The 24,394-nt window shown below is 38.0% G+C and overlaps 1 protein-coding gene across 1 annotated transcript in view; it reads left to right on the plus strand.

The window, feature by feature from the left end:
* Positions 1-232: 232 nt before the first annotated feature.
* The window catches only part of sardh (sarcosine dehydrogenase), a 49,645-nt gene continuing 25,483 nt past the window's right edge, over positions 233-24,394 (plus strand). Inside the window, exons 1-9 of the mRNA XM_087843609.1 lie at positions 233-464; positions 2,264-2,453; positions 2,927-3,063; positions 3,286-3,464; positions 4,648-4,827; positions 5,678-5,801; positions 6,018-6,118; positions 17,877-17,981; positions 21,138-21,267. Of these exons, the coding sequence (XP_087699735.1) occupies positions 2,269-2,453; positions 2,927-3,063; positions 3,286-3,464; positions 4,648-4,827; positions 5,678-5,801; positions 6,018-6,118; positions 17,877-17,981; positions 21,138-21,267 (1,141 nt within the window). The 5' untranslated portion in view covers positions 233-464; positions 2,264-2,268. The remainder of the gene's footprint in view (positions 465-2,263; positions 2,454-2,926; positions 3,064-3,285; positions 3,465-4,647; positions 4,828-5,677; positions 5,802-6,017; positions 6,119-17,876; positions 17,982-21,137; positions 21,268-24,394) is intronic.

The following is a 24,394-nucleotide window of genomic DNA, read 5'->3' on the forward strand; positions in this document are numbered from 1 at the left end:
TAAATAAAACCACTTTTTTTACATTAGTAATTCATTTTCTGCATAATTTTATATTATTGTTAATGATTAAATAATTAAAGCAACAAAACAACCTGAAGAGCCGGTTCGGAGCCGAAAGAGCCGGCTCTTTGTAGTGAGCCGAGCCGAAAGAGCCGGTTCTCTAAAAAGAGCCGGAAATCCCATCACTAATGTGTTGTTGCTCAATTCCACCACTTACTAGTGGGGAGGGGTGAAGGTAGGAACTACAACTGCAGTCTAGCACCGCTGCAGCTCACATTTATCTGACAACTACTGAGCTGTGTCTTGTGGGCCACGACAGCAGTTCTGTCGCTCGTTGGTCTGCGGAACTACTTGACCGTTTCTCCCCATAAATCCACTCCCTTAATTCTGCAAGCAGCTCCTCTCACTACTTAGCTCTTTCCTCGAGTGTGTTTCCGGGTAATCTGGGACAAGCGGAATCGAGCGTAAGTGCAACATGAATGTACTTCCAAAAGTTGTTGCATTATGTAATTTGCATGCTCCGTTGTTAGAGATCGCAGAACTTCACGCCACGTTACTACCTGCAACTGCTTATGTAGTTTCTTTTATTTTGAGACTTATCGTTTCCAGGCGAGCGCATTCTGTGCATCGCGTTCTGTACGTTATTGCACATTTACCCGCTAAAAGCTTTGTAGTACGCATTAAGTGCGGGATTATTTAGTGGTGAATGTGCTGCCGTTTTTGCGCCCAGGTGCCCAAAGTGTTTTTTCCAAAATCCTTGTCTGGTCAAACTTTTGGTGTTTGCACATGGCTGAACTATATGGGGCGCCGTTTGTAAAGTGAAACATGCTGAAATTAATGGCAACATTTTTCCACATTTAGCTCAAAACAAGTCCTTTTTTACAACATTTAGTAAAATATTTGTAACTTTTCATATTTAAAACAGAATTTTAAATGTTAAATCTAAATGTTATATTTAAATCTAAATCTAAATGTTAAATCTATATATTATATTTAAATCTAAATCCTAAATGTTAAATCTAAATGTTTCGGCTAACATGCAAATTTATTGCACGGATCAGCGGAAATACCAAAATAGAAGCTTTCCGAAAACCTCCGGTGCAAAAGTGTGCCGGTAGTGGTCAGATACGTTCTCACTCCCTAAGCATAATAATTATCAACAGTCGTCAACATTTTATGCTTTCGGGTACCCAACACGTTGAATGACAGCATCGGAAAAAGGAGAGCACATGAGAACCGTTTGGACTCAATCTACACACGATCGCTTTGGAAAACACTATTTTACGTCATTTAACTGCTAGTAAAGGTTAGGAATAAGGTTATGGTTAGGGATAAGGTTAGGTTTGGGGCTGGAACACATGGCTGGAACGTCTATTATGGCGGGACCGTCATTCCACTGGAATTCAGCCATAACCCGGCGCGGACCATGAGAAAGCACGTCCGGCGATTTAGCTGAAAACATCGGAAGATCCGTTTTGTCGGTCATCCAAAGGTTCAGCAGTAGTGCACTCTTAGCAGCTGCAGTCTCCACTTCACAATCGCTGCAGCACATGTCCAGCAAAATCGCTGGACATGCTCGTAGGCAAGAAGTGAAGCAGCACATGGCGGGGAGAAGTGAGGGGGAGAGCAGACACAATTTTGCACCGGAGGTTTTTCGGGAAGCTTTTATTTTGGTATTTCCGTTGATCCGTACAAAAAATTTGCATATTAGCCTAAATATTTAGTTTTCTGTAACATTTAGATTTAACATTTAACATTTAGATTTACCATTTAGATTTAAATATAATATTTAGATTTAACATTTAACATTTGATGAAAAGTTACAAATATTTTACTAAATGTTGTAAAAAATTACTCGAAAAAACATGTTTTTGTAAGGTTTTGAGCTAAATGTGGAAAAATGTTACCCTTAATTTCAGCATGTTTCACTTTACAAACGGCGCCCCATAGAACTAAAGCAAGGTGCCAGCATTATATACTCGATCCGTCAAGTCTTGCCCACTAGATTTACTAACCCTGCGCAAATTTGCGTAAATCCCCCTGAGTATAATAAAGTTATTTACATTTATTTTTCAGTTATTATGGTTTTTACTGGGTACAAAATGTTGCAAAAAAACCCAAAACAAATCCTAGCCAGAACAAGCAGAAAAGAGTTCAGAAAAGAGTTTTTGTAGATAATGACTTTGTTCTGAAACCTTGAGTGTTACAACTTAAAACAGCTGACATATCACTATGTCCCTTTGTGTTGTCTTACTGCACACAGGGGTCATGGCCTTCCTTGGGAGCGCAGTTTGGCGAGTGTTCTCAGCAGTGAGGCCTCCTCTTTCTCCGCTGTGCCGGACAAGCACTCGGTCCTACAGCTCGAAGCCCACCAAGGAAAAGAGTGTTCCCTACGAGAAGACACTCAAACAGGAGGATGGAGCCTCCTCAGGACCCACTAAGCCATTACCCAGGTTAGATTGGGTTTTGAATGGGTGAATGGATTGTGTGGGAATGTTTTCAGAAATATATTCTTAAGATTATATGCAGTGACTTTATACATAAACAGCTGATTAATCTAATGGTTGAAGTGGTGGATTAATACTGGTTGTGAAGAAAAACTAGTTCATGGAGGAATGGAAACAGTGATGTACAAGTTCTGAACAGAATATAGATGCTCTGTTGATACTTTGCACTGGGAAAGGTTGGTATCAAAACAAGAGTGTTTATTGTTCGTTTAATAAAAAAAAAGGAGTTATTGGTCATTATTAATACTGTCTTTATGTTGCTGTAGTTTAAAGATCGGAAGCAGGGGGAAAGAAAAAGGGACTGTGTTGCACTTGTGAATTGATAAGTTAGTGCTAGCTCACAGGCTGGTTGGTTACCTTCATATGTCAAGAGTAGCATCAGCCTTTTTAGTCTTTTCATATACCTCCTCCTGCCTCAGGTCAGCTGATGTGGTGGTGATTGGAGGAGGAAGTCTGGGCTGTCAGACCATTTACCACTTGGCCAAAATGGGAATGACTAATGTAGTTCTACTGGAGAGAGACAGACTGACTGCTGGCACCACCTGGCATACTGCAGGTAACAGTCTGTAACAGTACAGAGAGCTGTGTTTGCCTGAAGTTATACATCCTACTTTAATAGCAGCGTTCTAATAAGAAGTTTTAAGAGTAAATTAAGCACTCTTTGGTAATTTTGTGTAGTAATTATTATTAAGTGTGTTCACCTGCATGTGCGTGATGTGCGAGACGCTCACTAATGTCCACTAAGTTTTTTGCACTCATGTGTCCCTCTGTTTATTAGGCCTCCTGTGGCAGCTGCGACCCAGTGATGTTGAGGTAGAGCTCTTGGCCCACACCAGGAATGTGATTAGCAAAGACCTAGAGGAGGAGACGGGTCTCCATACAGGCTGGATCCAGAACGGAGGGCTCTTCATTGCTTCCAACAAGCAAAGACTTGACGAGTACAAGCGCCTCATGTCGGTAAAGACAGAGACATGTTGGTTGTGAACATTATTAGGAAAGCATAGATGCACTGTTCGGTAAACAGAGGCAAAACACATTAAAAATGTGTTTGTATTCATTGACCAGTCTGTTGATCAGTTGTTGTTGATCAATGCTCATGACAATTTTCATATTAATGATGAGGAAACTGACCTCACAGCCCAATGTTCGTCAGTGGTGCTAGTTTCAGTCATTAGTTTCAATCATTATGTAAGTGAACTGTTTATAAGGTTGGGGAAATCTCCGCTCAGCTGAGACTTGGATGAGTGACGAAGTGTTTATTCTGCTAAAAACGCTGCATCCAAATGAACAGAATTAACTTTTTGGGATACAAAAGGAGTCACACAAAGACTTCAGATGGAGCAAGTACTTCTGTGACAGCAATTAGACAAGATGAAAGTAAATATTATCCTTAGTCAAAATTGTTTGTTTTCTATTTAGTTCACAGTGCTTCAAGAAAAGGACGCTTCATTTCAAAGTATTTGAGTTTGTAAATCAGTTTGATTGATTTTATGTATATATTTATGCACATTTACCCATCTGCAACAGGGAAATCTTTTTTTATGCATGTAAATGTACTAAATATTTCCGAGACTCAGATAGTTGTTGGTGAGTAATGTCTCATAAATAATTCTATTCTTCGGGTTAAGGATCCTGAAGTCACAAGCACCAAAGAACAAGACATATCGGCTTAATATGTGTGCACTACAGACATAGCCTCTACAGGATGTGTTTAGGGAACGCTCTAGTTCATGAAACATTCGACTGCTGCTCCTCCTTGGGGCTTTTAAATGTAAAATTGATTGTGGGTTTTCTAAAAAAGTTTTTTTTTACTGCTTAACATGAGGTACACGAGAGAAAAAAAACGTAATTTACCTTAATTGTGTGTGTTAGATTTTCAAAGTTCACAAACAACACTACTGTTCCCTTTGCGTATTATAAAACTAATGCAGAACGCTATGCTGCCATAGCGACAGACTCAACTTATAGTTACAGTACTGAAAAGAGTCTTTCTGTTTGCTTTATCATGAAGATAAAGACTTTGATATGATTTAAAATTATGGCAGATTTTTCTCTAACCACTTATTTGAATTTGGAACAAAGGTGCCTTTAAAGTAATATTTACATTGAACACGTCATCTCCCCATTTTCTTTTCTCTAGCTGGGTAAAGTTTATGGTATTGAGTCCCATGTCCTTTCACCGGCTGAGACGAAGGACCTGTATCCTCTGATGAATGTCGATGATCTTTATGGAACACTGTATGTTCCAAAAGACGGCACCATGGACCCTGCAGGTACCTGCACAACCTTGACCAGGGCAGCCACTGCCCGAGGAGCCACGGTAATGTCTACTGATCTGCTAAATGCCTCTTTAGTTGATGGCCAGCTTTATTCTGTTTCTACCCATAGATTTCAATCTATGTGTGTATGTATGTATGTATATATATTATAGCCATACAAATAGCTTTAAAAGCTATGTTTTCTTTTATTTCAAATACTGTTTTTTGTTTTTTTTGACTTATCATGCCATTTGTGCACATTTTCTGAGCCACTGTATTTATTTATTTTTTGATATATTGCAGTGCAAAAATAGCACCCTTATCCAAATAAGATATCCTCTGCAGATAGCCAAGCCATAACCCTGTGAATAGCTAAACATTAATTGCTGTAGTCCAGTAGACTAGGGCTGTTAGACACAGGCGCGGCACACAGCACTTTGATGTTATAGGTACATGTTTTTGAGTAGATGAGACTGGAATACATCTACATTGCACAGCAGCCTAATGGCTAGTTTATAGATCAAAAAGTAAAGTCTTAAAAACATTTTTAAAAAGCAAAGCAGCAATTACATTTCTTTGACAGTTATGTTACGCCTGCCAGATCTCAATAAATCACATATGAAAACTGTTGAATGCACTGATCATTAAATGGCAGACTGTATGTACTGTTTGCTTAGTTTTGACTTAGCATGTCTTTATATTGTGAACAGCCCAACTACTACACTACATTCTCAAGCTTTGCACAAATGACTCACATGTTACGTTACTTTTCCTCTGTAGTAATAAGTAAATACGAGGCTTCTTCAGTCGGACATCTAAACGTCTGTAATATTACTCGACTGATTCCCTGTGCATTGTACTTGCATGGAGAAAAGTGCATACAGCATTTCAGTTTTCCATTCTTTACGTCAGGTGATCGAAAACTGTCCTGTAACTGGCATTCAAGTGCGAACTGATGATATCGGTGTGAAGAGGGTAAAGGCAGTGGAGACACAACACGGAACCATTGAGACACCTTGTGTGGTGAACTGTGCAGGTTTGCTGCCTTTCTTTTTCAAAGATGACAAATCCACAAATGTAACACAGTGTAAAGCAGTCTTTATGTAACCTGCAACTACTCTCCTGATGTAAATGTATCCTGTAAACGTGAAATCACAATGAGAAAAGAAAAATCCATACAATTTTTAAGGATATTTGTTTGGTGTTAAAGGTAACACGTTTATGACATTTTTGCCTTTCTGTGTTACCGCAGGTGTGTGGGCCACCAAGCTGGGAGAAATGGCTGGAGTCAAGGTTCCTCTCATTGCTATGCATCATGCCTATGTGGTAACAGAGAGAATCGAGGGCATACAGGTATGGAGTCAATGCTATATTTATTTCAACTAATGTCAGAAATTGCCTCAAGAGGCTTTACAAGCCTGTAGATCCCTTCGTGCCTTTAGACCATTTGATTAAATGAGGAACACTCTCCTAAAAAAATCTTCAGCAGGAGGGCAAAAAAGGATCGAAGAAGAAGTCTGTAAAAGCAGTCGAGGAAGGATACCTCTTAAAGTCGCAGCACTGCAGATTTACATCATAAATATTCAAAATGACAAACAAAAATTGTAAAGATGTATGAAAAATGACAACCCGTTCTACCTCCTGAAGCCACGTCCCAAATGATATTACAAAAATATAAAGTTAACGTTTTGTTTACATTTTTAACTTATTTGCAGTAAATGCTGCATTTGACAATGTTGTGTTACTAAGACATCATTGAATAAAAGAGGTGTTTCATTTTAATACATTTTTTAAAAAAAAAAAAAAGTGTTTTAAAAAAGTTTCCTTTTTACAAACCAAGTTACTGTGATTTTAATAAGTTTACCAAATCTTCTCCGGGGGAATGTGCTATGAAGAAAGTTCAACATGTTTTATTTGGCTTTGCCAACATTATAGTGAAGCAATCAGGATAAGTGGGCACACAAAGCTGTTTATCAACTTGAAAAGTTAAACCAGGGTTTTGGAGTCTAGCTAGGATTGTGTTCATGTGAAAGGGGTGTCTGACCAATCATAAACAAGGACAGGTCTGCTGGCAGCAGAAAGAGAAAACTACTATTTTAGCAAAATGCTGTATGAAGAAGTAAAACGCATGGTACAGGCTGTAAGCAACAAAGCTGCTGCAGTGCAGAGAGGAAAGGGACTGTGTGTGTTTGTGTGTTTTAAGTGCCTTAATCTGTATTTCTGGAAATGATCTACTACACTGATAAGTTTAATCTCTGTGAACCCAGAAAGGAAAGTGACCAAAAACACTGACTGTAAGTAAACAGGATATCAGTGCTCTGTCATTAAAACATGAGAAAATCTGATAGATTATAATTGTTACTCTGTTAAATTAATAGTTAGATGTGTATAGGATACTTTAATTTGTATTCTTTCAGCTACAGCCCCGGTGTTGTGTAACAGTGTGAGAGCAACTATAGAATAGAGTAGGTGCATAAGTTTAAATCTATTTAGCATTTTCTCTAATGCACACACAGTAAAGTATGGATATAGGCTCAAATATTTGCATCCACTCGCTTAAATCTTTTAAGTGGTGCTGAGGGTTCTACAATGTCGTTTAACTTGGCGAGGCCAAGGTCTATTAACTTCTCATTAGTGATCATGATTGACTATAAAAGTTAGTTTCTCTTTACCAGCATAAAGTGGATTTGTTTGACAGTACTCACTTGTTTGACTAATACCCAAAATAATGGGAAAGTCCAAGGAACTCAGTGAAGATCTAAAGAGAATTGTAGAGTAACACAACTTGTACATAAGTAAAAGTTTTTCTCATGTGTCACTGAGGCCTAGAATAAGACCCAAGCTGTCACCCTCAGGTAAAAAAAATAAAATGGTAAGGGTGTTTAGGAACAACCCAGGAACCCTGTCGTGAACTGGAAACTGCTGGAACACCAGCTCACTGTCCACAGTGAAGCCAATCTGAGAACTTAGAGAATCCCGACCAAGAAAGAGCGGTGAGTGCTGGCCTTGTCAAGTTAAAAGATATAGTCAAACCTTCAGCGCCACTTATTTAAGTAAATGTATGTGTATTTTTTACCCTGTGTGGATTAGAGAAAATCCAAACTAAATTCAAACTTGTGCACCAAGTTCTCTTTCCTTTTTTGAAGTCATTAAAGATGTATGCTGTACAGTCTTTCCCCCAGGGGTTAGTTACCACAGCGACGTACTCTCATGAGAGTTGACGTGAAAAACAACAGATTGTTTGCCAAAAGCGGGCGAATGTTTCAAATAACTCATTTCCTTTTATAAATACCAGACATATTATCGTATTGTTTCACTGCTACTTGGTGGCAACTGTTGCACGATGGTGTATTTAATGGCTAATTTATAAACTGTTTTTCAAGGTGGAGGAGGGTAATTCTTTCTGCATTAAGGTTATATAACCAGTAGGGGGCACTATGACCAAACAGATCTTCAGCCTTCGATGGCCCAGACTGTTGTTTTATTGTTTGCAATAATTTGTAATAGAGAAGTAAACAGAATAATTTGTGTGTATCTTTATATTAATGGGATGATACGTGAACCTGCATCTACCGGGGAAGCCCCCGTGTGTGTGTATACTTTATAACAGATGTTCACATGATTCACTGTATCTCTGTGATTGCAAGTCTTACGACTGCTAGATTAAATTAGTGTACACATGCATGACTGTGCTCATCTTCTCGAGGCTGGTGGTTGTAGGCGGTCTGTCAGCTCCCCTGTATTATGTAGTTTAAGAGGAGCTTAACCAGCATTACTGCTACATCACGTTCACAGACGTCAGCCCACACACAAAATGACACACTCGCACACTTGGATGTCAGGAAATCTGTTCCCACCAGAGTGTGCAACTTGTCAGGTCAAACATTTCATGTCATCTGTGTGCCTTTGTGTGACATGTAACCTCCTGGGAGGCTGTGGTGGCTTTAAAGTAAGGGGAAAAGAAACCATACCAGATTGTGTGAATACATGAAGGACGGAAGGTAGTGCAGTGTTTAGTATTGATCACATGAAGTAAGCTGGCAGCTGCACCCAGTGCACAAGAGAGGGGAAATGAGCAGTTTGGCTTTTGTTATTTGGAGTGAGCGGTTTTTAAAATGTCAGCTTGTTCGCTGGTATTTTGGTTTTACCCGGAAAACCAGTTGGTGGGTAGAAAAGACCTCCATAGTGACGTGAATACAGATGAGACAACATACCTAAAATGTAACTATTTATTGAACATTTTTGCATAAATATTTATTAGAACACAACAAAATGATTACATGGTATGTTAGACACAATGCTGTGTGTATGGAACTCCAAAGTGTTCAAAATTAAATAAATAAGTCATGATGAAATAAATAACTATGTGAATAAATAAGACACAGATATGTAATGTGAGAATGATATTGTGAAATAATGGAACACATTTTGAAAAAAATGTTCATTATTGTGAAATAGATTACATTCTGCTATATAAATGTACTTATTATTGTGAAATATTATTTCATGGTCATTATTTTTCACAATAACAGAGATTATTCCTGAGGCATTTTATTTATTTCCAGCCGTTTATATTCCAAAATGTTGTTTTTTTTTTCAAAGTCAGTCTTTATTTCAAAATCCCATTTTCCCCGATGGTCTATTTATTTCATAATGCGACTTTTCAGCAGAATGACTTTGTCAATCAAGAAAGACAGGGCGGAGCCAGTTGTGTGATTGGTTGCTCCTTTACTCAGACATAAGTAATAGCACATGAATCGTCGATTTAGGTTTAATGGTGCAATGCGTCTCCTATGCAGCTGGCGGCAGTATGTAGCTCAAAATAAACTTAAGACACCGATAAATGCAAAACACTGGGCGCGAATAACGTTACAGGTGTATCAATTCTTGCGAAGGGCATGGCTGCAGGAAACAAGTCCCTTTCTGAGTTACTCAGAGAACTTGCTAACCGCTTAGATTGTACGTCTTCACCTCAGTTTGGGAGAGTATTGCAGCAGTGTACTGGAGATGAAGTGGTCCCTGGTCCAAGTTCTCATCACAACCGCACAGTGTTAACGTTAGCAAATGCTAACGCTATCACAGCTAGCTCCACTCCACGAAACGCTGTTCAGGGTAAGTAACGATATGTTATTACTGCTCAGTTAGTCTGTCTGTCTCCCAAAAATGAGCTTTTTAATCAGTTCAGTCACAGATTTTTTTTAATACTGTTTTTATCATAGCAAAGAATTCTATAAATTAGGTAAGAGAAAATAATTCTTGAAGTCTTCTGGGTTAATGTCTGTATTACTCTTTACATTGTTGTAGGTAATAGTTATTCATGACTGTTTTAAAGTGGCTTATCTTCTCTGCTAATATGGAAGACAAGTAATCTATGTGAAAGAAAAGAAAGCAATTTTAGTTCAATGTAGTGATTTTGTAAGTGGGTATAATTTGAAAATGGTTTTAAAACTAGTATAGTGGATGTTCTTTAAGTATTTAACATTTAAAGTGTGTGTCACTTTACGGAAGCCAACTTCAGTTTTGGTTTGGTCTCACTGTTGTAGGTCATAACATGAACAAGCCGTCAAGTCAAGCAGCTGAGGAAAGGGCTTAAGGAGACCATGGTATGGCCGTTTCTGACAGAGAGAGATCAGACATTCCTCTTTTCTTACCAAGGGAATCAGAGACTGCTCCCTGTTGTGAGTTAAGGTCAGGTCACATCTTTTAACATCTGAATAGTAAAGGTATTTGGTTAATTTATGAAGGATGAACATTAATTGTTGACACAAAACACCAATATAATATTTTGTATGCTTGGGTTAGTTGAACAGCTGGGTTACATTTAATAAAAATACACCTAATGTTGCTGATGCTCTTAAGACTACAAGATAAGTAAAGCTATAAAATGACTGTGGCCTGCCACAGAAGATGAAGATGAGGAAGAAGAGGAATGCTCTCGAGGATAAATGCAGAGTGGCAGGCTACCTTCGGTCCTTCATTGAAAATGGTAAGTCTGCTGCGATAGGTATTTTGCCATTGGTTTTCTCTGATTATACTTTGGTAAATTACATACAGTCCAGTGATCTTGGGTCATTAACAAAGTACACTATAGTGTAATTTTGTTTTGTTATTTGCTCCATACTGCCTCCATGCAATACATAAAAAAACAGAGTAGTGGCATTATCAGTTGCACTAGAATTGTATGTAGACTACTTTTAGCTTTGTTAACATAAAAATATCTATAACAGCAATTTGAGTGGGGCAAAAATGTATGGTGCCCTGTATGTAAGTGGTCATCTTTTATGGTATTTCTCCATAAACAATTCAAAATAATGAATATAGGATGTCATTATTGTTTAAAACAATCTTCTGTTGCAGCATCTTGTGCACAACGAAAAGCCCTCATCAAGTTTTGGACAGGATGGCAAGTCTTGCAGAGAGAAATGACTGTGGAAGTGGTCAACAGCAGTCTTCCAAAGTCTTCCACTTGTTTTGAAGTACTACGTCTTCCTGCACACTACTGTACCTATGAGTCATCTCTAATGGACATTCAGGTGTGTCTCAACTCTACTGACTCAGGTTTTGGTCCGGTTTAGGATTGATTCCATAACCACATGGTAAGATTAGACCATTTCTTCTTTCTTGCATCAAAGAAACGGGCAATCTAGTGAGTTCTAATTCCTTTTAATACACTTGACAGTGAAAAATGCACAGTACAGGTGAGCATTTGTGGCTTTTTTTTTTATATAAACTGATAAACAGTTCAGATATCAAAATCAGTTGTTCACTGTACATTATAAATTACACAGTATGTTTTGTTTATACTCGCTACTGGTACAAAAAAATCTTGTAGAAAAAATTATTGGAATTAAGATGTTACACTACTGTACTGTGTTCATTGTATTAAATCTGCTCAGAGTTGACATGTACTGTATATCCAACCAAGAAATGAATATCATTAAAGTGACAGTTGTATAAAACAAATCCTGTTTTATAGCCACTCACGGTTTTGTTGAAAATGAAATTGGTTATGCTGTTTTGAGTCAGTATTAGCTACAAAGCCATAGATGTAGAAATTTTAAAAAAATAAAATCCTCCTGACATAGAAACTGATTAAATGTGAAAGTGTCTTTCTACAAATGATTTTGAAGTATGGTTATGCAAGAAATAGGGTGTGAACATATTGCACCTGCTTACTTTGAAGAGTTAAGGTGTGGTATCAAACATAAGTTTGAGTGACTGAACAGTTTCACAGTAGGCATCCAAAGCTTGACTGAGTGAAACGTTGTTGTTTGGTAGCACAGCAGGGTCTCATTCATTCAGTGCACGTGGGAGCTGAATCTCAGGAATGGTGATCTCATTTGATGGGCAGTGATTATGTGGTCCTGTCCAGTCCACACCATAATCCTCATCAACCTGAAAGAGCATGCACATGTTTTAAATCTAAACTGAAGAGGTGTTTCCTGCAGCTGTTGCTAGATGGACTTATTGAGTCTGTCAGGGCCTATGTGAGTTGCTTAGGATTTGGCTACCAACTAATTATTCATTCACCCATTCTAGGTCAGGATTGGTTCTCTTCAGGTATAACAAATTTAACTTTGTTTAAAGTATTGCCATCTATACCTGACAGATGGGACAAAAGGAGAGAATGGCTTGGGAGACATTTCCACTTACAGGAGAAATATTTGGTACACCAACTAGCACAGTAGAAATAAACTCATCTCAACTACAGATAGCAGAGTTTTACATACAAGAACAAATATGGATCAAATAGTCATGTGCCTGTGACAAATCTTGTCCCTCCTTTCTGTGCAGCAACCAGAGGTGCAGGGGTGAATGGTTGTTTGCTTTTCTGAGTCCGTGCTGACTCCATGCTTCCTGGAATGACTGAAGATGATGTTGAATGTGATGCAAAAAGCATCTGTGCAGAGCAAACAAGTGAATTTTTTCACCAGGGTTGAGCAGTCCTTGAATCTCCAGCTGGGTGAAGATGTTTTCATATACATCCTTCCACAGGCGCTCAATGCTGATTTCCATCTATATGCCAAAGGTGATTTGCTGCTGATACACTGTACTGAAAACGTCTTGTAGTCTTAATAGATAACCGTCGCATCTTGACCCCTTCTGGATTGACTCGTCTCATTGAATCCATCAGTCGAAATCCTGATTAACAAACAGATCATGTCTTAGTACTAACAACTACAAAAAGACTGTATTTGTCAGGGCTCTGTGTGCAGGCGGATGGAGATGAGGATCCAAATGTGAGACTCTGAGACTGAATTGAAACTGAGAACCTTAGCTTTATTGCTGGTGATATACGAAAACATGAACTGAACAATGACACTGAGAACTGAACACACAGGCATAATTCTGAGGGTACGACGCGACACCGAGCACGGGAAAACACAGGGCTTATATACACAAGGTAGTAACGAGGGAATCGGCAACAGGAGGGAGACACAGCTGGGAGAGATCAGGGCTAATGAGACAGGGGGAACAAAGCTGCACACACTACCATAAGACAAAGACTTTCACAATAAAACAGGAAACATGAATCACAACTCAGAGACACTGACTCAACACAGAGAGACAGAAAATGACAAATGGAACTGAACTATACATGAAACCACAATTCCTAAAACATGGATAACAGAAACATAAAACTCTAATAATAATAATCATCACAATCACAACAAGAGAACAAGAAAACAATCCATGATGCAAAATTAAACCAAAACATAATAAACTCAAAATACTGGGTCCAACGGACCCAGAACCGTGACAGTATTGTAAACACTGTAATGCTTATGGGACAGATCTTCATTGTGTCAGGTAAGTATCCAGATGCTGTACAGATTTAGTGAGGAGAGAGAATCATGTACAGACTGGTTCAAACAGGAACATAACTGCATAACAATGATAAGAACATGCTAGTCATTTTTGATGCCTACATTAAAATATCACATCAAGGCCACACTGACACGTGCTTTCCAGGCCAGAAACTGGTGTTTGGATATTTTAACAATATCACCTTACTTTGAATGTATATGCCTCTGGATCGTAGATGTCCCATCATCATTCTGCAGTCGGCATTTGGGCGATGACACTGAATGTCCAGCACTTTTGAATCCAAATCCACATCTCCAATAGAGGAATACCTATCAGATTTTCTGCACATAAAACATTTTTTCATATTTTCATATAACAGCAAATCTCAAAGTTTTCCAATTAATACTGAAAGAACCAAGGATGTAAATGTATTCTTGTTTTAGCTTTACTGAAGACACCAGAGAAAGTATGATATTTAAAACGCTGCTGTAATAGACAAAACCATTTCAATAAACTCGCTATTTAACATCAACTTTGTTATGCGTTATCAGAGAACAATCAACTGCAAACAGCAATGAAACATTCAACTATGTACTATTTAAACCACTAATGACCCTGTTGTCTAACAAGCAGTGTTGGGAAGGTTACTTTTAAAATGTATTCCATTACAGATTACAGAATACATGCCCCAAAATGTATTCTGTAACGTATTCCGTTACATTACTCAATGAGAGTAACGTATTCTGAATACTTTGGATTACTTAATATATTATCATGCTGTTTACAACTACGTGAATGTACTATTGCTGCGATTTATTACTGTTACTGAAGGTCCGCGGCTCCGAACCGTAGTAAAGGGACCTCTGGCTAATAGGGCGGGTTCTGTGTCGGGCTCCTAGCTGAAAAATAGCTTTACTTTGTTGTCTGGGTCAACTTTGCTTGCGAGAGACAGAGAGAGGCGTTGAAAGGCTGCTCCAATGGAACTTATGGTTTTTAGAGGAAAACACGAACACGGTGTACAGTCGAGTCTTAATAGCTTACTTACAACTGGGCTGTCAGGCACTCTTCTTGGCTGCAGTGGTTATTACTATATTTACATGCTTCCAGCTCCCGTTTTTGCTCGATGATAGCTCGTATTTTTCCTTTTTCTCCCTCCCTCGCTCACAGACACATAACGGGTATGGCAGCACATTCTCCCTGCAGCACGGACTACACTGCCTATGATGCTACATTCTTTAGAGCTATACCTGTAGCATTCTGCCTATTAGCTTAGCACAACAACAACAAAAAGACCTCTCTCACCCAGGAAACACGCAGAGAGAGAGTGTCACCCTGTAACCATGGCAACCGTAACGCTGCCGCCTGGAACTACAGAACGTAGCTGTCAAACAAAACCCAAACAGTCCTGACCCGCGACAATATGAAACAGGAAAGTACCGCTGTGTAATCCATTTATTTCAACAAAGTAACTGTATTCTAAATACCACCTTTTTAAACGGTAACTGTAACGGAATACAGTTACTCATATTTTGTATTTTAAATACGTAACAGCGGTACATGTATTCAGTTACTCCCCAACACTGCTAACAAGATGTGATAAGTAAATAGACTGTGGAAAGCTGGTGGGTCTACTCACAGGCTAAACGTGTCTCTACGCCGAGATTGTGCCGATAGCTTTAGCCGCAGCTGCCCCACTTAGTCTAGACAGTAACAAAAAAAAAAAAAAAAGTAAGCGATAATATTTCATTGTCAAACGTCATAATTAAGGTCAACATCTAAACAATGCTGTGTACAGAATCACACAGGTGCTCAGTTACAGCATAAACTTACCTTAGGCCTTCCTCCGTCATTTTCCTAATTGTGCTCGGAGACACAGAACACATATCGGCAATTACCCCGATGGTTATCCCGGGAAGCACTAAAGTCCTGAGTGCTGCACTGGGATTTCAAGACATGGACGACCAACATTTGAAGACAGTTCTTCCTTCCAAACGAACACGGTGCTGGTGCAAAGGTCTAGCCCACTTTCATTGATTGACAGACAAAGTCATTCTGCTGAAAAGTCACATTATGAAATAAATAGGCCATTGGGAAAAACGGGATTTTGAAATAAAGACTGACTTTGAAAATAGGTAATTTTGGAATAATAACATCTGGAAATAAATAAAATGCCTCAGGAATAATCTCTATTATTGTGAAAAAATAATGACCATGAAATAATATTTCACAATAATAAGTAAATTTATATAGCAGAATGCAATATATTTCACAATAATGAGCATTTTTTTCAAAATGTGTTCCATTATTTCACAATATCATTCTCACATTACATATCTGTGTCTTATTTATTCACATAGTTATTTATTTCATCATGACCTATTTATTTATTTAATTTTGAACACTTTGGAGTTCCATAGCTGTGATGCATAAAGAAATGTTTTGGTTTATTAAGATAAGTCATTGACGACTGCTGCTGTAAACATTTTTAAGGCTGTTTTTTAGTCCCATGTTGTGATGCCCCTTTTGTACAGCTCTTAACATCTTATAAAAATGTAGAGCTAAACAAAAGAGCACTTGTCTTTATATTCAGCTTCCAAGGAACCAGACTTTATTATAATTATTTAAGGTAGTCTTGAGCAATAGCTCTCCAGACTGTCTGAAGGATTTTCAGACATTTAAAAAAAAATCTTGACTGGTTTTTCATTCTTTTTTTAATCCAGTCCTTTTATCTGACTATTTCCAGATTTTTTTCCTTCTTTTTAAAGCCACTTAACCAACTGAACCCACTTAATCACTCAAGCATTAAACAGGTATCAAACTCTAGGGATTAACCAGTATTGTGTCCACATATATTAGACAATTTAGCAAAGACACATTTTAAATTGTATCTTTAGGTGCTTTGTTCCTAGCAGCCTGTTGCAAGAACACATGAGGTCATGAAATCCATAAAATGCCAAAGATAACATTTTGATAGGAATTAAACTGTATTTTTGGCACCAACAAGATGATTCCCAAAAAGCTATTAGCTGAAAACCTGGCAAATGCTGACATAATGTGCAGTGTATTCTTAAAAATTGGTGAAGAGGAGGCCAAAACTATCTACAGGAGATGAGCAGTATCTGAAAGTCATGTACTTAAGAAGTAGGAAATATCCAGCAAAGACTTGACACAGGACCTGAGAGATGCATCTAACCCTTTAGTTCACCGAAGCCTCATCAGAAATAGTCTCAGTGGAAGTTTGGCTGTCAAGAAGCCATTGTTAAAGAAGGGAAATTGGGAGAAAAGGTTGAGGTATGCCAAATTAAACAGGAACAGGACCAAAAATCAGAGGCAACAGAGCTTATGGAGTGATGACAAATTGCTGTCAGCAGGTACAGAAGAAGTCAGGACAGAGAGACAAAAGTAAGTGTCTACATCCATCTCTAAAACAAATTGGAGGCTCGCATTTCAGCGAGTGGTATTGGGGATGTTGTCAAAATGTATGGAATTATAATTGCACTTGAATCCACCATGCAGTATCATCTGGAAAGATTGTGGCAGCAGCTTCGTGTTTTTTAGAATGACAAGGAAACTCACTCTTGTCCATGTTTCAATAAGTCACTGCACCTGTTTTCCATTTTCCTTTAGAACATAAAGAAATTATTAGCAATTTAAAATTTTTATGAATAGCTTTAGACCAACGGTCCCCAACCCCCGGGCCTCGGACCGGCACCGGTCCGTGAGTCGTTTGGTGCCGGGCCACGAGAGTTGAGGCTTAGGTGTGAAATGTATGGTTTTCAGGGTTTTTATCGGTTTTCGGCGTTATTTTGTTATTGTTTTTATCGTTAACTCGGTTTTCCTGGGTCTTGTGTGTTATGGATAAATCTTCTTTTTTTCGGTACCGGTACTAGTTTTATTTTGTTGTATTTATCCGTGACACCTTAAAGGCCGGTCCGTGAAAATATTGTCGGGCATAAACCGGTCCGTGGCGCAAAAAAGGTTGGGGGCCGCTGCTTTAGACAGCCTTTGGGATTTCAGTCTCTGGAGCCTATCCCATCCATCCCTGAGCTCTTGTGACCCTGAATTGGATGTGCGATAAAGAAAATCGCTCAATGGATGGACTATTTGAATTAGCTGTTACCGTTAGGAATTTTTTAGATAACTTTTGAGGCCCTGGCTTTGTAGATTTTTATGAACTTGGAGAATTTAAACAACTATTTGGTAATAAAATTATTACTTTTTGGGTTTTTTTCATAAAAACAGTCCTTAACTGATTGTGTTCTCATTCCTTTGTGTTTTGATCCGTTCACTTTCATCTTCCCAGAACATGCCAAATGTCAGGGACCATGATGCGTCAGTGTACCTGCGCCTTCAAGGTGACGCTCTGTCTGTGGGCGGTTATGAAAGAAACCCCATCTTCTGGGATGAGGTAAGCTTGAATGTCATCCTGAGGTTAATTGTCATATTCTCTTTCTATTCGTTTCAGTGAGTGCTGTGATAAAAGATTTAGCTTTGCTCGACAAAAAAAAAATCAAATACTTTAATTAGGAATCTGAATAAACTCTCATCTAGTTTATATACTTCTCACTCTCTGTGTCATTTTGACCTCATCTCTTATTTACCTTGTCTATTACTTTCTGCTGTATTAGTTTGGAGGTCAAACTGTATTCATAACAGCAGTCAAAACAGTGTGTGTGTGAGTGTGTGCGCGTGCATGTGTGTGTTAATTTTAAAGGAAAACTGTAAAAAATATTTAACATTCAGGGGAAATTGTTATTTGTTTTATTCCAAAAAACTGATATAAAGACTGATAGTTTGTGACCATCCTGCATAGCTTAGCATTAAGACTGAGGTACTTTAAGAACAGTTACAGTTTTCTTCCATTCTTTATGATCACATCTTTTTACACTCCAATTTTGCTATTTCTCCCATAATTTGCAGGATGCTCAGACTTGGTTTAAATATATGTATCCTAATTTTTTATTTATAACTGTTTTAGTTGTTTGTCTAGGAAGCTGGATTCAGGATGTTTATGTGTGCTTAGCCTGAACACAGAACAACAGTAAGCCGCTAATCTGGTTCTGTTTAAATATTCCTACAGCCTACTGGGTCGACTTTATAGGTTTTTAATATGACAGACAAATATCAATTCTCTTATCATCTTTCTGTAAAGACACAAAGCTACAAATGTTGGACTTTAAGTATAAAAACTTGAGTAGCCATTATAAAAGGAAAGAGCAACAAACTGTGTTTATGATGCTTCTGGAGGCACATGAGTAGGTATAGTATACCCAGTAGGGAAAGAACAGGATTCATTTTTTTCCCCCAAGTTCTGTTGGAATCTGTGGCTTTTGTTGGATGACTTCATCAAATCATCAAATCCAGTGCCTTCAGGTCACTTACGTGAAGGCGAAGTTTATTAACCTTGATGCAAATAATGAAACTCGCTTGTGCAAAAAAGGGATCAAACGCTGACACTTTTGAAAAGTTTATTTTTCTCTAGAAAGTTTATACAGAAAACAATACTTAGAAAGAAAAAAAACTAGTCCTATATTTGTATCCATTAATAAAACTGTTGCAAGTCTTATTGCCCACACTCCACATATATTTTATTTCTAATGTGCACAGTGCTCAAGAGGGGATAAGTCTATTGGATTTTAATTACCTCATACTCATTCTTTTAGCACAAAAGACAAACATTGTATTTTTAGCTCTGCTTGGGGTGAAATTTGTTTTATTGGAACATTAAAATCAAAGTACATCTGTAAAAGGAACTGCAAGAGGCTCTGAAGACTAATTATTCGAACAACACTTTGGCAACTAGAAAAAGTCATTGTGCAAGCAGTTGCATGTTCCATGCAAAGACCGACTTTAGAGAGAGTTTGACTTTGGAGATTGATCTTTTTAAGAGCCTTTGAACTGACAGGTGGTCTTGGTCTTAATAGATTTGTACTTTCTCTCAAGGACAGGTTTTTAGAGCAGTTTGTTAAGTGGGCTGGCAGGAGGTTTGGTGGCATGCATTTATGCATTAGATACTTAAAACTTTTCACTCGTCATGCATTCCTTCTTGATTTATGCCTGTTTTTTTTCTTTAAGACTTTGGTCTTTTATACTATTCAGAAGTAATGAAAGCCATTAGACGTTTTCTGCAGGTCACCGATAATATCTTTTTGCCTGTCAACCTAACTTCCTGGCTTTCTGTCCTTCTGGCTGGCTGGCTGCCTGTCTGCAGACTCCTCAGTGGTTTTTACATATTAGAGGATTTCTTTGAGCGGAAGCAGCTTCTTTGTTCTCGTTCTGCAGCAGCTTTGATGTCTTAAAGCAAGTGGAAGAAGAAAGAATAGATACCGAAAGGAGAATTAGCAAGGAGACGTGGAGAATAGAAGAAGCGGAGTGATTGAAGATGAGCTAGATTGATGGCTTGGGAAGGATTGGGAGAAGTGTGGTGCCTAGGACAAAGGTATCTGCTTCTCAGATACCCCAGTTGAGTGTCAATGCCCGGTAATAGTGCAGAACTCTTTGTTCACATGAAAGCAGCTACTGTCAGCTTAGGCATCCATATGACATTAAAGTCTTAATCGAAGCTGAGAGTGTCACAGCAGATGGTAATTGTGAAGCCAAAGGAATTTCCTTCAGTACGTCCTCTGTACTTGACTGTAGACCATAACCATCTATCTAACTTAATCACTTATGTTCAACATTTTAGAAAGCGGGTTATCCAGTGCTTTTTTGTTTTGTTTTTGTTTAGGCATGTCTGTTACATAATTTAAGAAATTGAGGTAAGTAAAATAAAAGTAGATGAAAGAGTGAATCAGGGCAGGAATTGAGAGAGAAATACGTGACTGATAAAATTGCTGGACAGCTCTGGTGTGCTGGACTTTCCACTTTGAGTGCCCTGAGTCAGCCAGATTAGTGTTTGATGGGAAGGTGGGGAGTGGGGGGTCATCTGTGCTGCTGGCCATTAGTTGTAGGAGTTAAAGGCTGGATTTTGGTGTGGCTGAAAAGGAGGGAGTTACAGAACTCCAGATTGGAGCAAATTAAAGCTTGGACAAGATACTGAGATGAGAGGAAGGGCTGATTTGACAGATGTTTCCGGGGTTGAGGAAGAGCTGATTTAACAGATGCTACAGGATGTGTTGTGGCTGCAGCCTTGATTTCTCCAGTCACATATGAAGAGGATAAAAGAACACAGCAGTATTTTTGACACTGGCACTGCGGTGGTACATCAGCATTGAACATCACAGTAGTAGTGCTGACTGTAGTCTACAAAGACACACAAAGAAAAGGAAAAATATTAAAATGCACCATTATTCAGTGCTTGTTTTACTGCTCATTTCTTCAATTCAATTTTTCTAATTAGATGTGGTCCCTATTTATGAGATTTGGTTTCTTCCTCAAACAGAACTCGTTATTTTCAGTGTGAAAATTAGTTTCAAAATTGGTGTGTTTTAGGGGTAAACGAGAGAAAGTAAATGTGTGGTGTTATTTTAAGGTTACTCAAGGTTTCAAGGTTATTGGAAGTAAGCCAGTCATTTATTATCAGTGTGCCTTTTATTTAATTATTTATTTTTTTAATATTTCCCAGGTGTCTGATAAGTTCTCCTTCAGCCTGTTCGATCTGGACTGGGATGTCTTTATGCAAAATATTGAGGGTGCAGTCAACAGAGTTCCTGCTCTGGAACAGACTGGCATTAAGTCCACTGTCTGTGGACCAGGTACACACACACGCGCACACACACATGCTCAGTTGTGTTCCCATCACCTCATGGGGAATTACATTTACTGAGGTCATTTCCTGGAGACTCTATCTGCAACCTCCTAACACTAACCCTTCCACTAATCTTAAACTTAAAGTCTACATGCTAAGATGTAGATATATGTGTTTAACATTACAGGGATTCGATTTATGTCCCTAAAAACAAAGCAGGTCATCTATTTGTGACTATGTGTAAGCGGACATATATATCCCAACAGGAAAAATGCAATCATGCACACATACAAGCACTAGTTCAAAAGAAGCATTTATCTTTGAGCAATTCCTCCATGCCTTTCCCTACAAATCCTTATGCATTACAGCAGCAAACAAGCAACTTTCACAACACTTTGGATGCATACTGTGGTTGCCCATGAATATGTAAACTAGCGAGCTGTATGCCATGTTTGCAGAGGAGATAGTTTGATTAGCTCGAGCCTTACTTCCTGTGCAGGTAATATCACATGCCCAGCTGGTTATGTGAGCTGGTCTGTAGCCATGCTTCGTGGTTTCTGATTTGAGTTTTTTCATTATTTTAGCCTGGAGCAGCAGTTTGGAATAATGATCAGAATGATTTTGTGAGGATAGAAAAGTAAAACAGAGCGATAAAATGAAAGTACAAAAGACATTTAGAAGGAACTTTGACAAAAAGCAAAAATACAAAAAAGAAAATGTTAAAGGGAAATAAAAATTAATAACATAAATTTTACAGAGATGAAATGAAGACGAAATGATGGAAGAAAAAATAAAGATAGAAGTCTGAAAAGCTGTCTGCTCTTCTTATCTGTGCCCTTGGCTTTAAGTCCTGCAGGTTTTAATTTTATGTTTACTGGATAAGCAGTTGGATAAGAAGTTACTAAGGCACCTTTGGCATTTCCATGAGGATACAGCAGGCTAAATGAAGGATAAATTTCAAATATAAATCAAATATTATGAGTTCCATCAGTATATGCAATTCACCACTCAGAGAGACTTATTTATATAGACAGAAGTATGGAAAATTGAGTTAAAGGTTTACTGTGTTTTCTTTTGAATATTCAGCAGTTAGTCTAATGTTGCTAAAAGACATATTCACATGCATGTGTGTGTAGGTATATAAGAGAAAATATCTCTCTTTCGGCTTAGTTCAGTAGAGTAATAAAAGTACCGATATCTTAATGTATCTGCTGCAATTTCTCTGTTACATAAGACATTGTTAGTTTTAAAGTTTGCGTGTATTGGATTTTTGGAAAAGTTATTATTGCATTGCAGAACTTGGCTAAAGTTGCCTTTTAAACAACTTCCAGCTCTCCAAAACCACCCATCCAATCTGTGGTTTTTAACGCAAGTGGAAATAGAAAAGGAGACATTACGGTTTAATGAACAGCCAGCCTGCCGTTATGGTTAGGAGGCATTTACTGACCACAAACGGCTCGCTAAGTTTCAGTGTTGCACACAGCTGTTCTAAAGTCTCAGAGGACCAAGCCTGACCAAACCTAAATGATAAATGGTGGCTTGCCAACTAAAAACACAGTATATGAAAAGTTCTGAGCCTTAGCCTTCTCACAATTCCTCCCCACACTTTTATATCTTGTGCAAAACTAACACATCCTGTACTGTCACATTGTCCACCGAATATAGAGATGCATTTCTTATTATATCCGCTAACATGTCAGATGATTCGGCGCTCAGACTGCTGATATCGTGATAAGACTGAAGACATCACATCTTTAAATCATCTAATTTGTGGAAGATCTGCTGCCATGTTTGATCATGAATATTGCAAAAACTACTAAAGACAAAAGCCTGAATTTTTCACTGGCCTTTCGTTTCGTAAAAATGAATCAGGATCTGGGATTTTGGATAGATATATCAAACATGATTAGTTAAAATATGAAACATAAAATCAAGCTGCCCTGTAAAATACCATGTTTGCGCAAACACTAATAAAACATTGCAAAAGGAAACTAGAATTCTGAATGGTTTATAGTCGAGTTTCAGAATAATGCAAAATGAAACATTTTGAATAGATTAACATGAATTCATTGTCATAAAATGCTACTTTCAATTAACTTTCACAATGGATTGAGAAAATATGACAAGTTGTATCACAAAGACAAAAATATCAGTAGTTAGTCTCATCCGATTCGTGCAGGATTCAGTCTGGAAGTCAACTGCCTGATTCCTGCTTGCCTGTAGCAACTGTGGCATTAGGATTTGGGTTGGGTTAGGGGGTTAGGGTCTTGTATTGGAATACAGATCACACCAAGTGGACACAGCAACTTTACATTGCTACTTAGGTGAAAGAGGCTACTAATCCCGTTTTAACTACTTTGAATTGTTGTGCTATATTTATTTTCATATGTGAAAGCCTTACATCAGTACTTGTTGGGTTCTTTGCATTTTTATCGCCTCTTAGTATTTTAAGCTTACCCTGAATTATAAGATCTCTGATGGGCGTCAGAACTGGAAACGGTAGGTAGAGTATGTATCAAAATAAAAAATATGCAAATATTTATTGTTACTGAGCACATTATTTTACTGATATTTTTGTTTTACACTTTGTCATGTTTACTCAATGCAGCATGAAATTTGGATTACTTCTTCATATTTGTGACAAGGAATTTCATATTAAAAAGTATTCTACCTGCTTTATTATGCATTATTGTGAAATTGGGTTATATACACTTCAGAAAATGTTAGTATTTGTATGTATGCAACGTGATGTTTGTTATTAGTGTGTGCTCAGATAAGGGACTTTACAGGATTGCGAGTTTTTTTTTTTTGTCTTCATATCTTGAGTAGATAATACTGTGACTTTTTTAAAAATCTCTCTGTTCAAAATTACAGACCCTGATTCATAAGAAAGGTCCGGGAAAATTTCAGGCTTTTATCTTTTGTAGTTTTTGAGATAATCATGCTCAGACATACCAAAAAAAATATCCATCTCCAATTTTTAGGCAAATCGGAGATGGATGAGCATAAAATCTTCTCAGAATTTGATGATTTGGCATGGAATGACCCAAAGCCAGAGATGACACTGATAAAATAGCCAAAGTAGTCAAATATCCATCTATCAGTCCTTTTTCTTCTGCATATCCAATTCTGGG

Source organism: Neolamprologus brichardi, chromosome 7 (genome assembly GCF_056152115.1).
Source record: "Neolamprologus brichardi isolate AB-2024 chromosome 7, ASM5615211v1, whole genome shotgun sequence".
NCBI lineage: Eukaryota > Metazoa > Chordata > Actinopteri > Cichliformes > Cichlidae > Neolamprologus > Neolamprologus brichardi.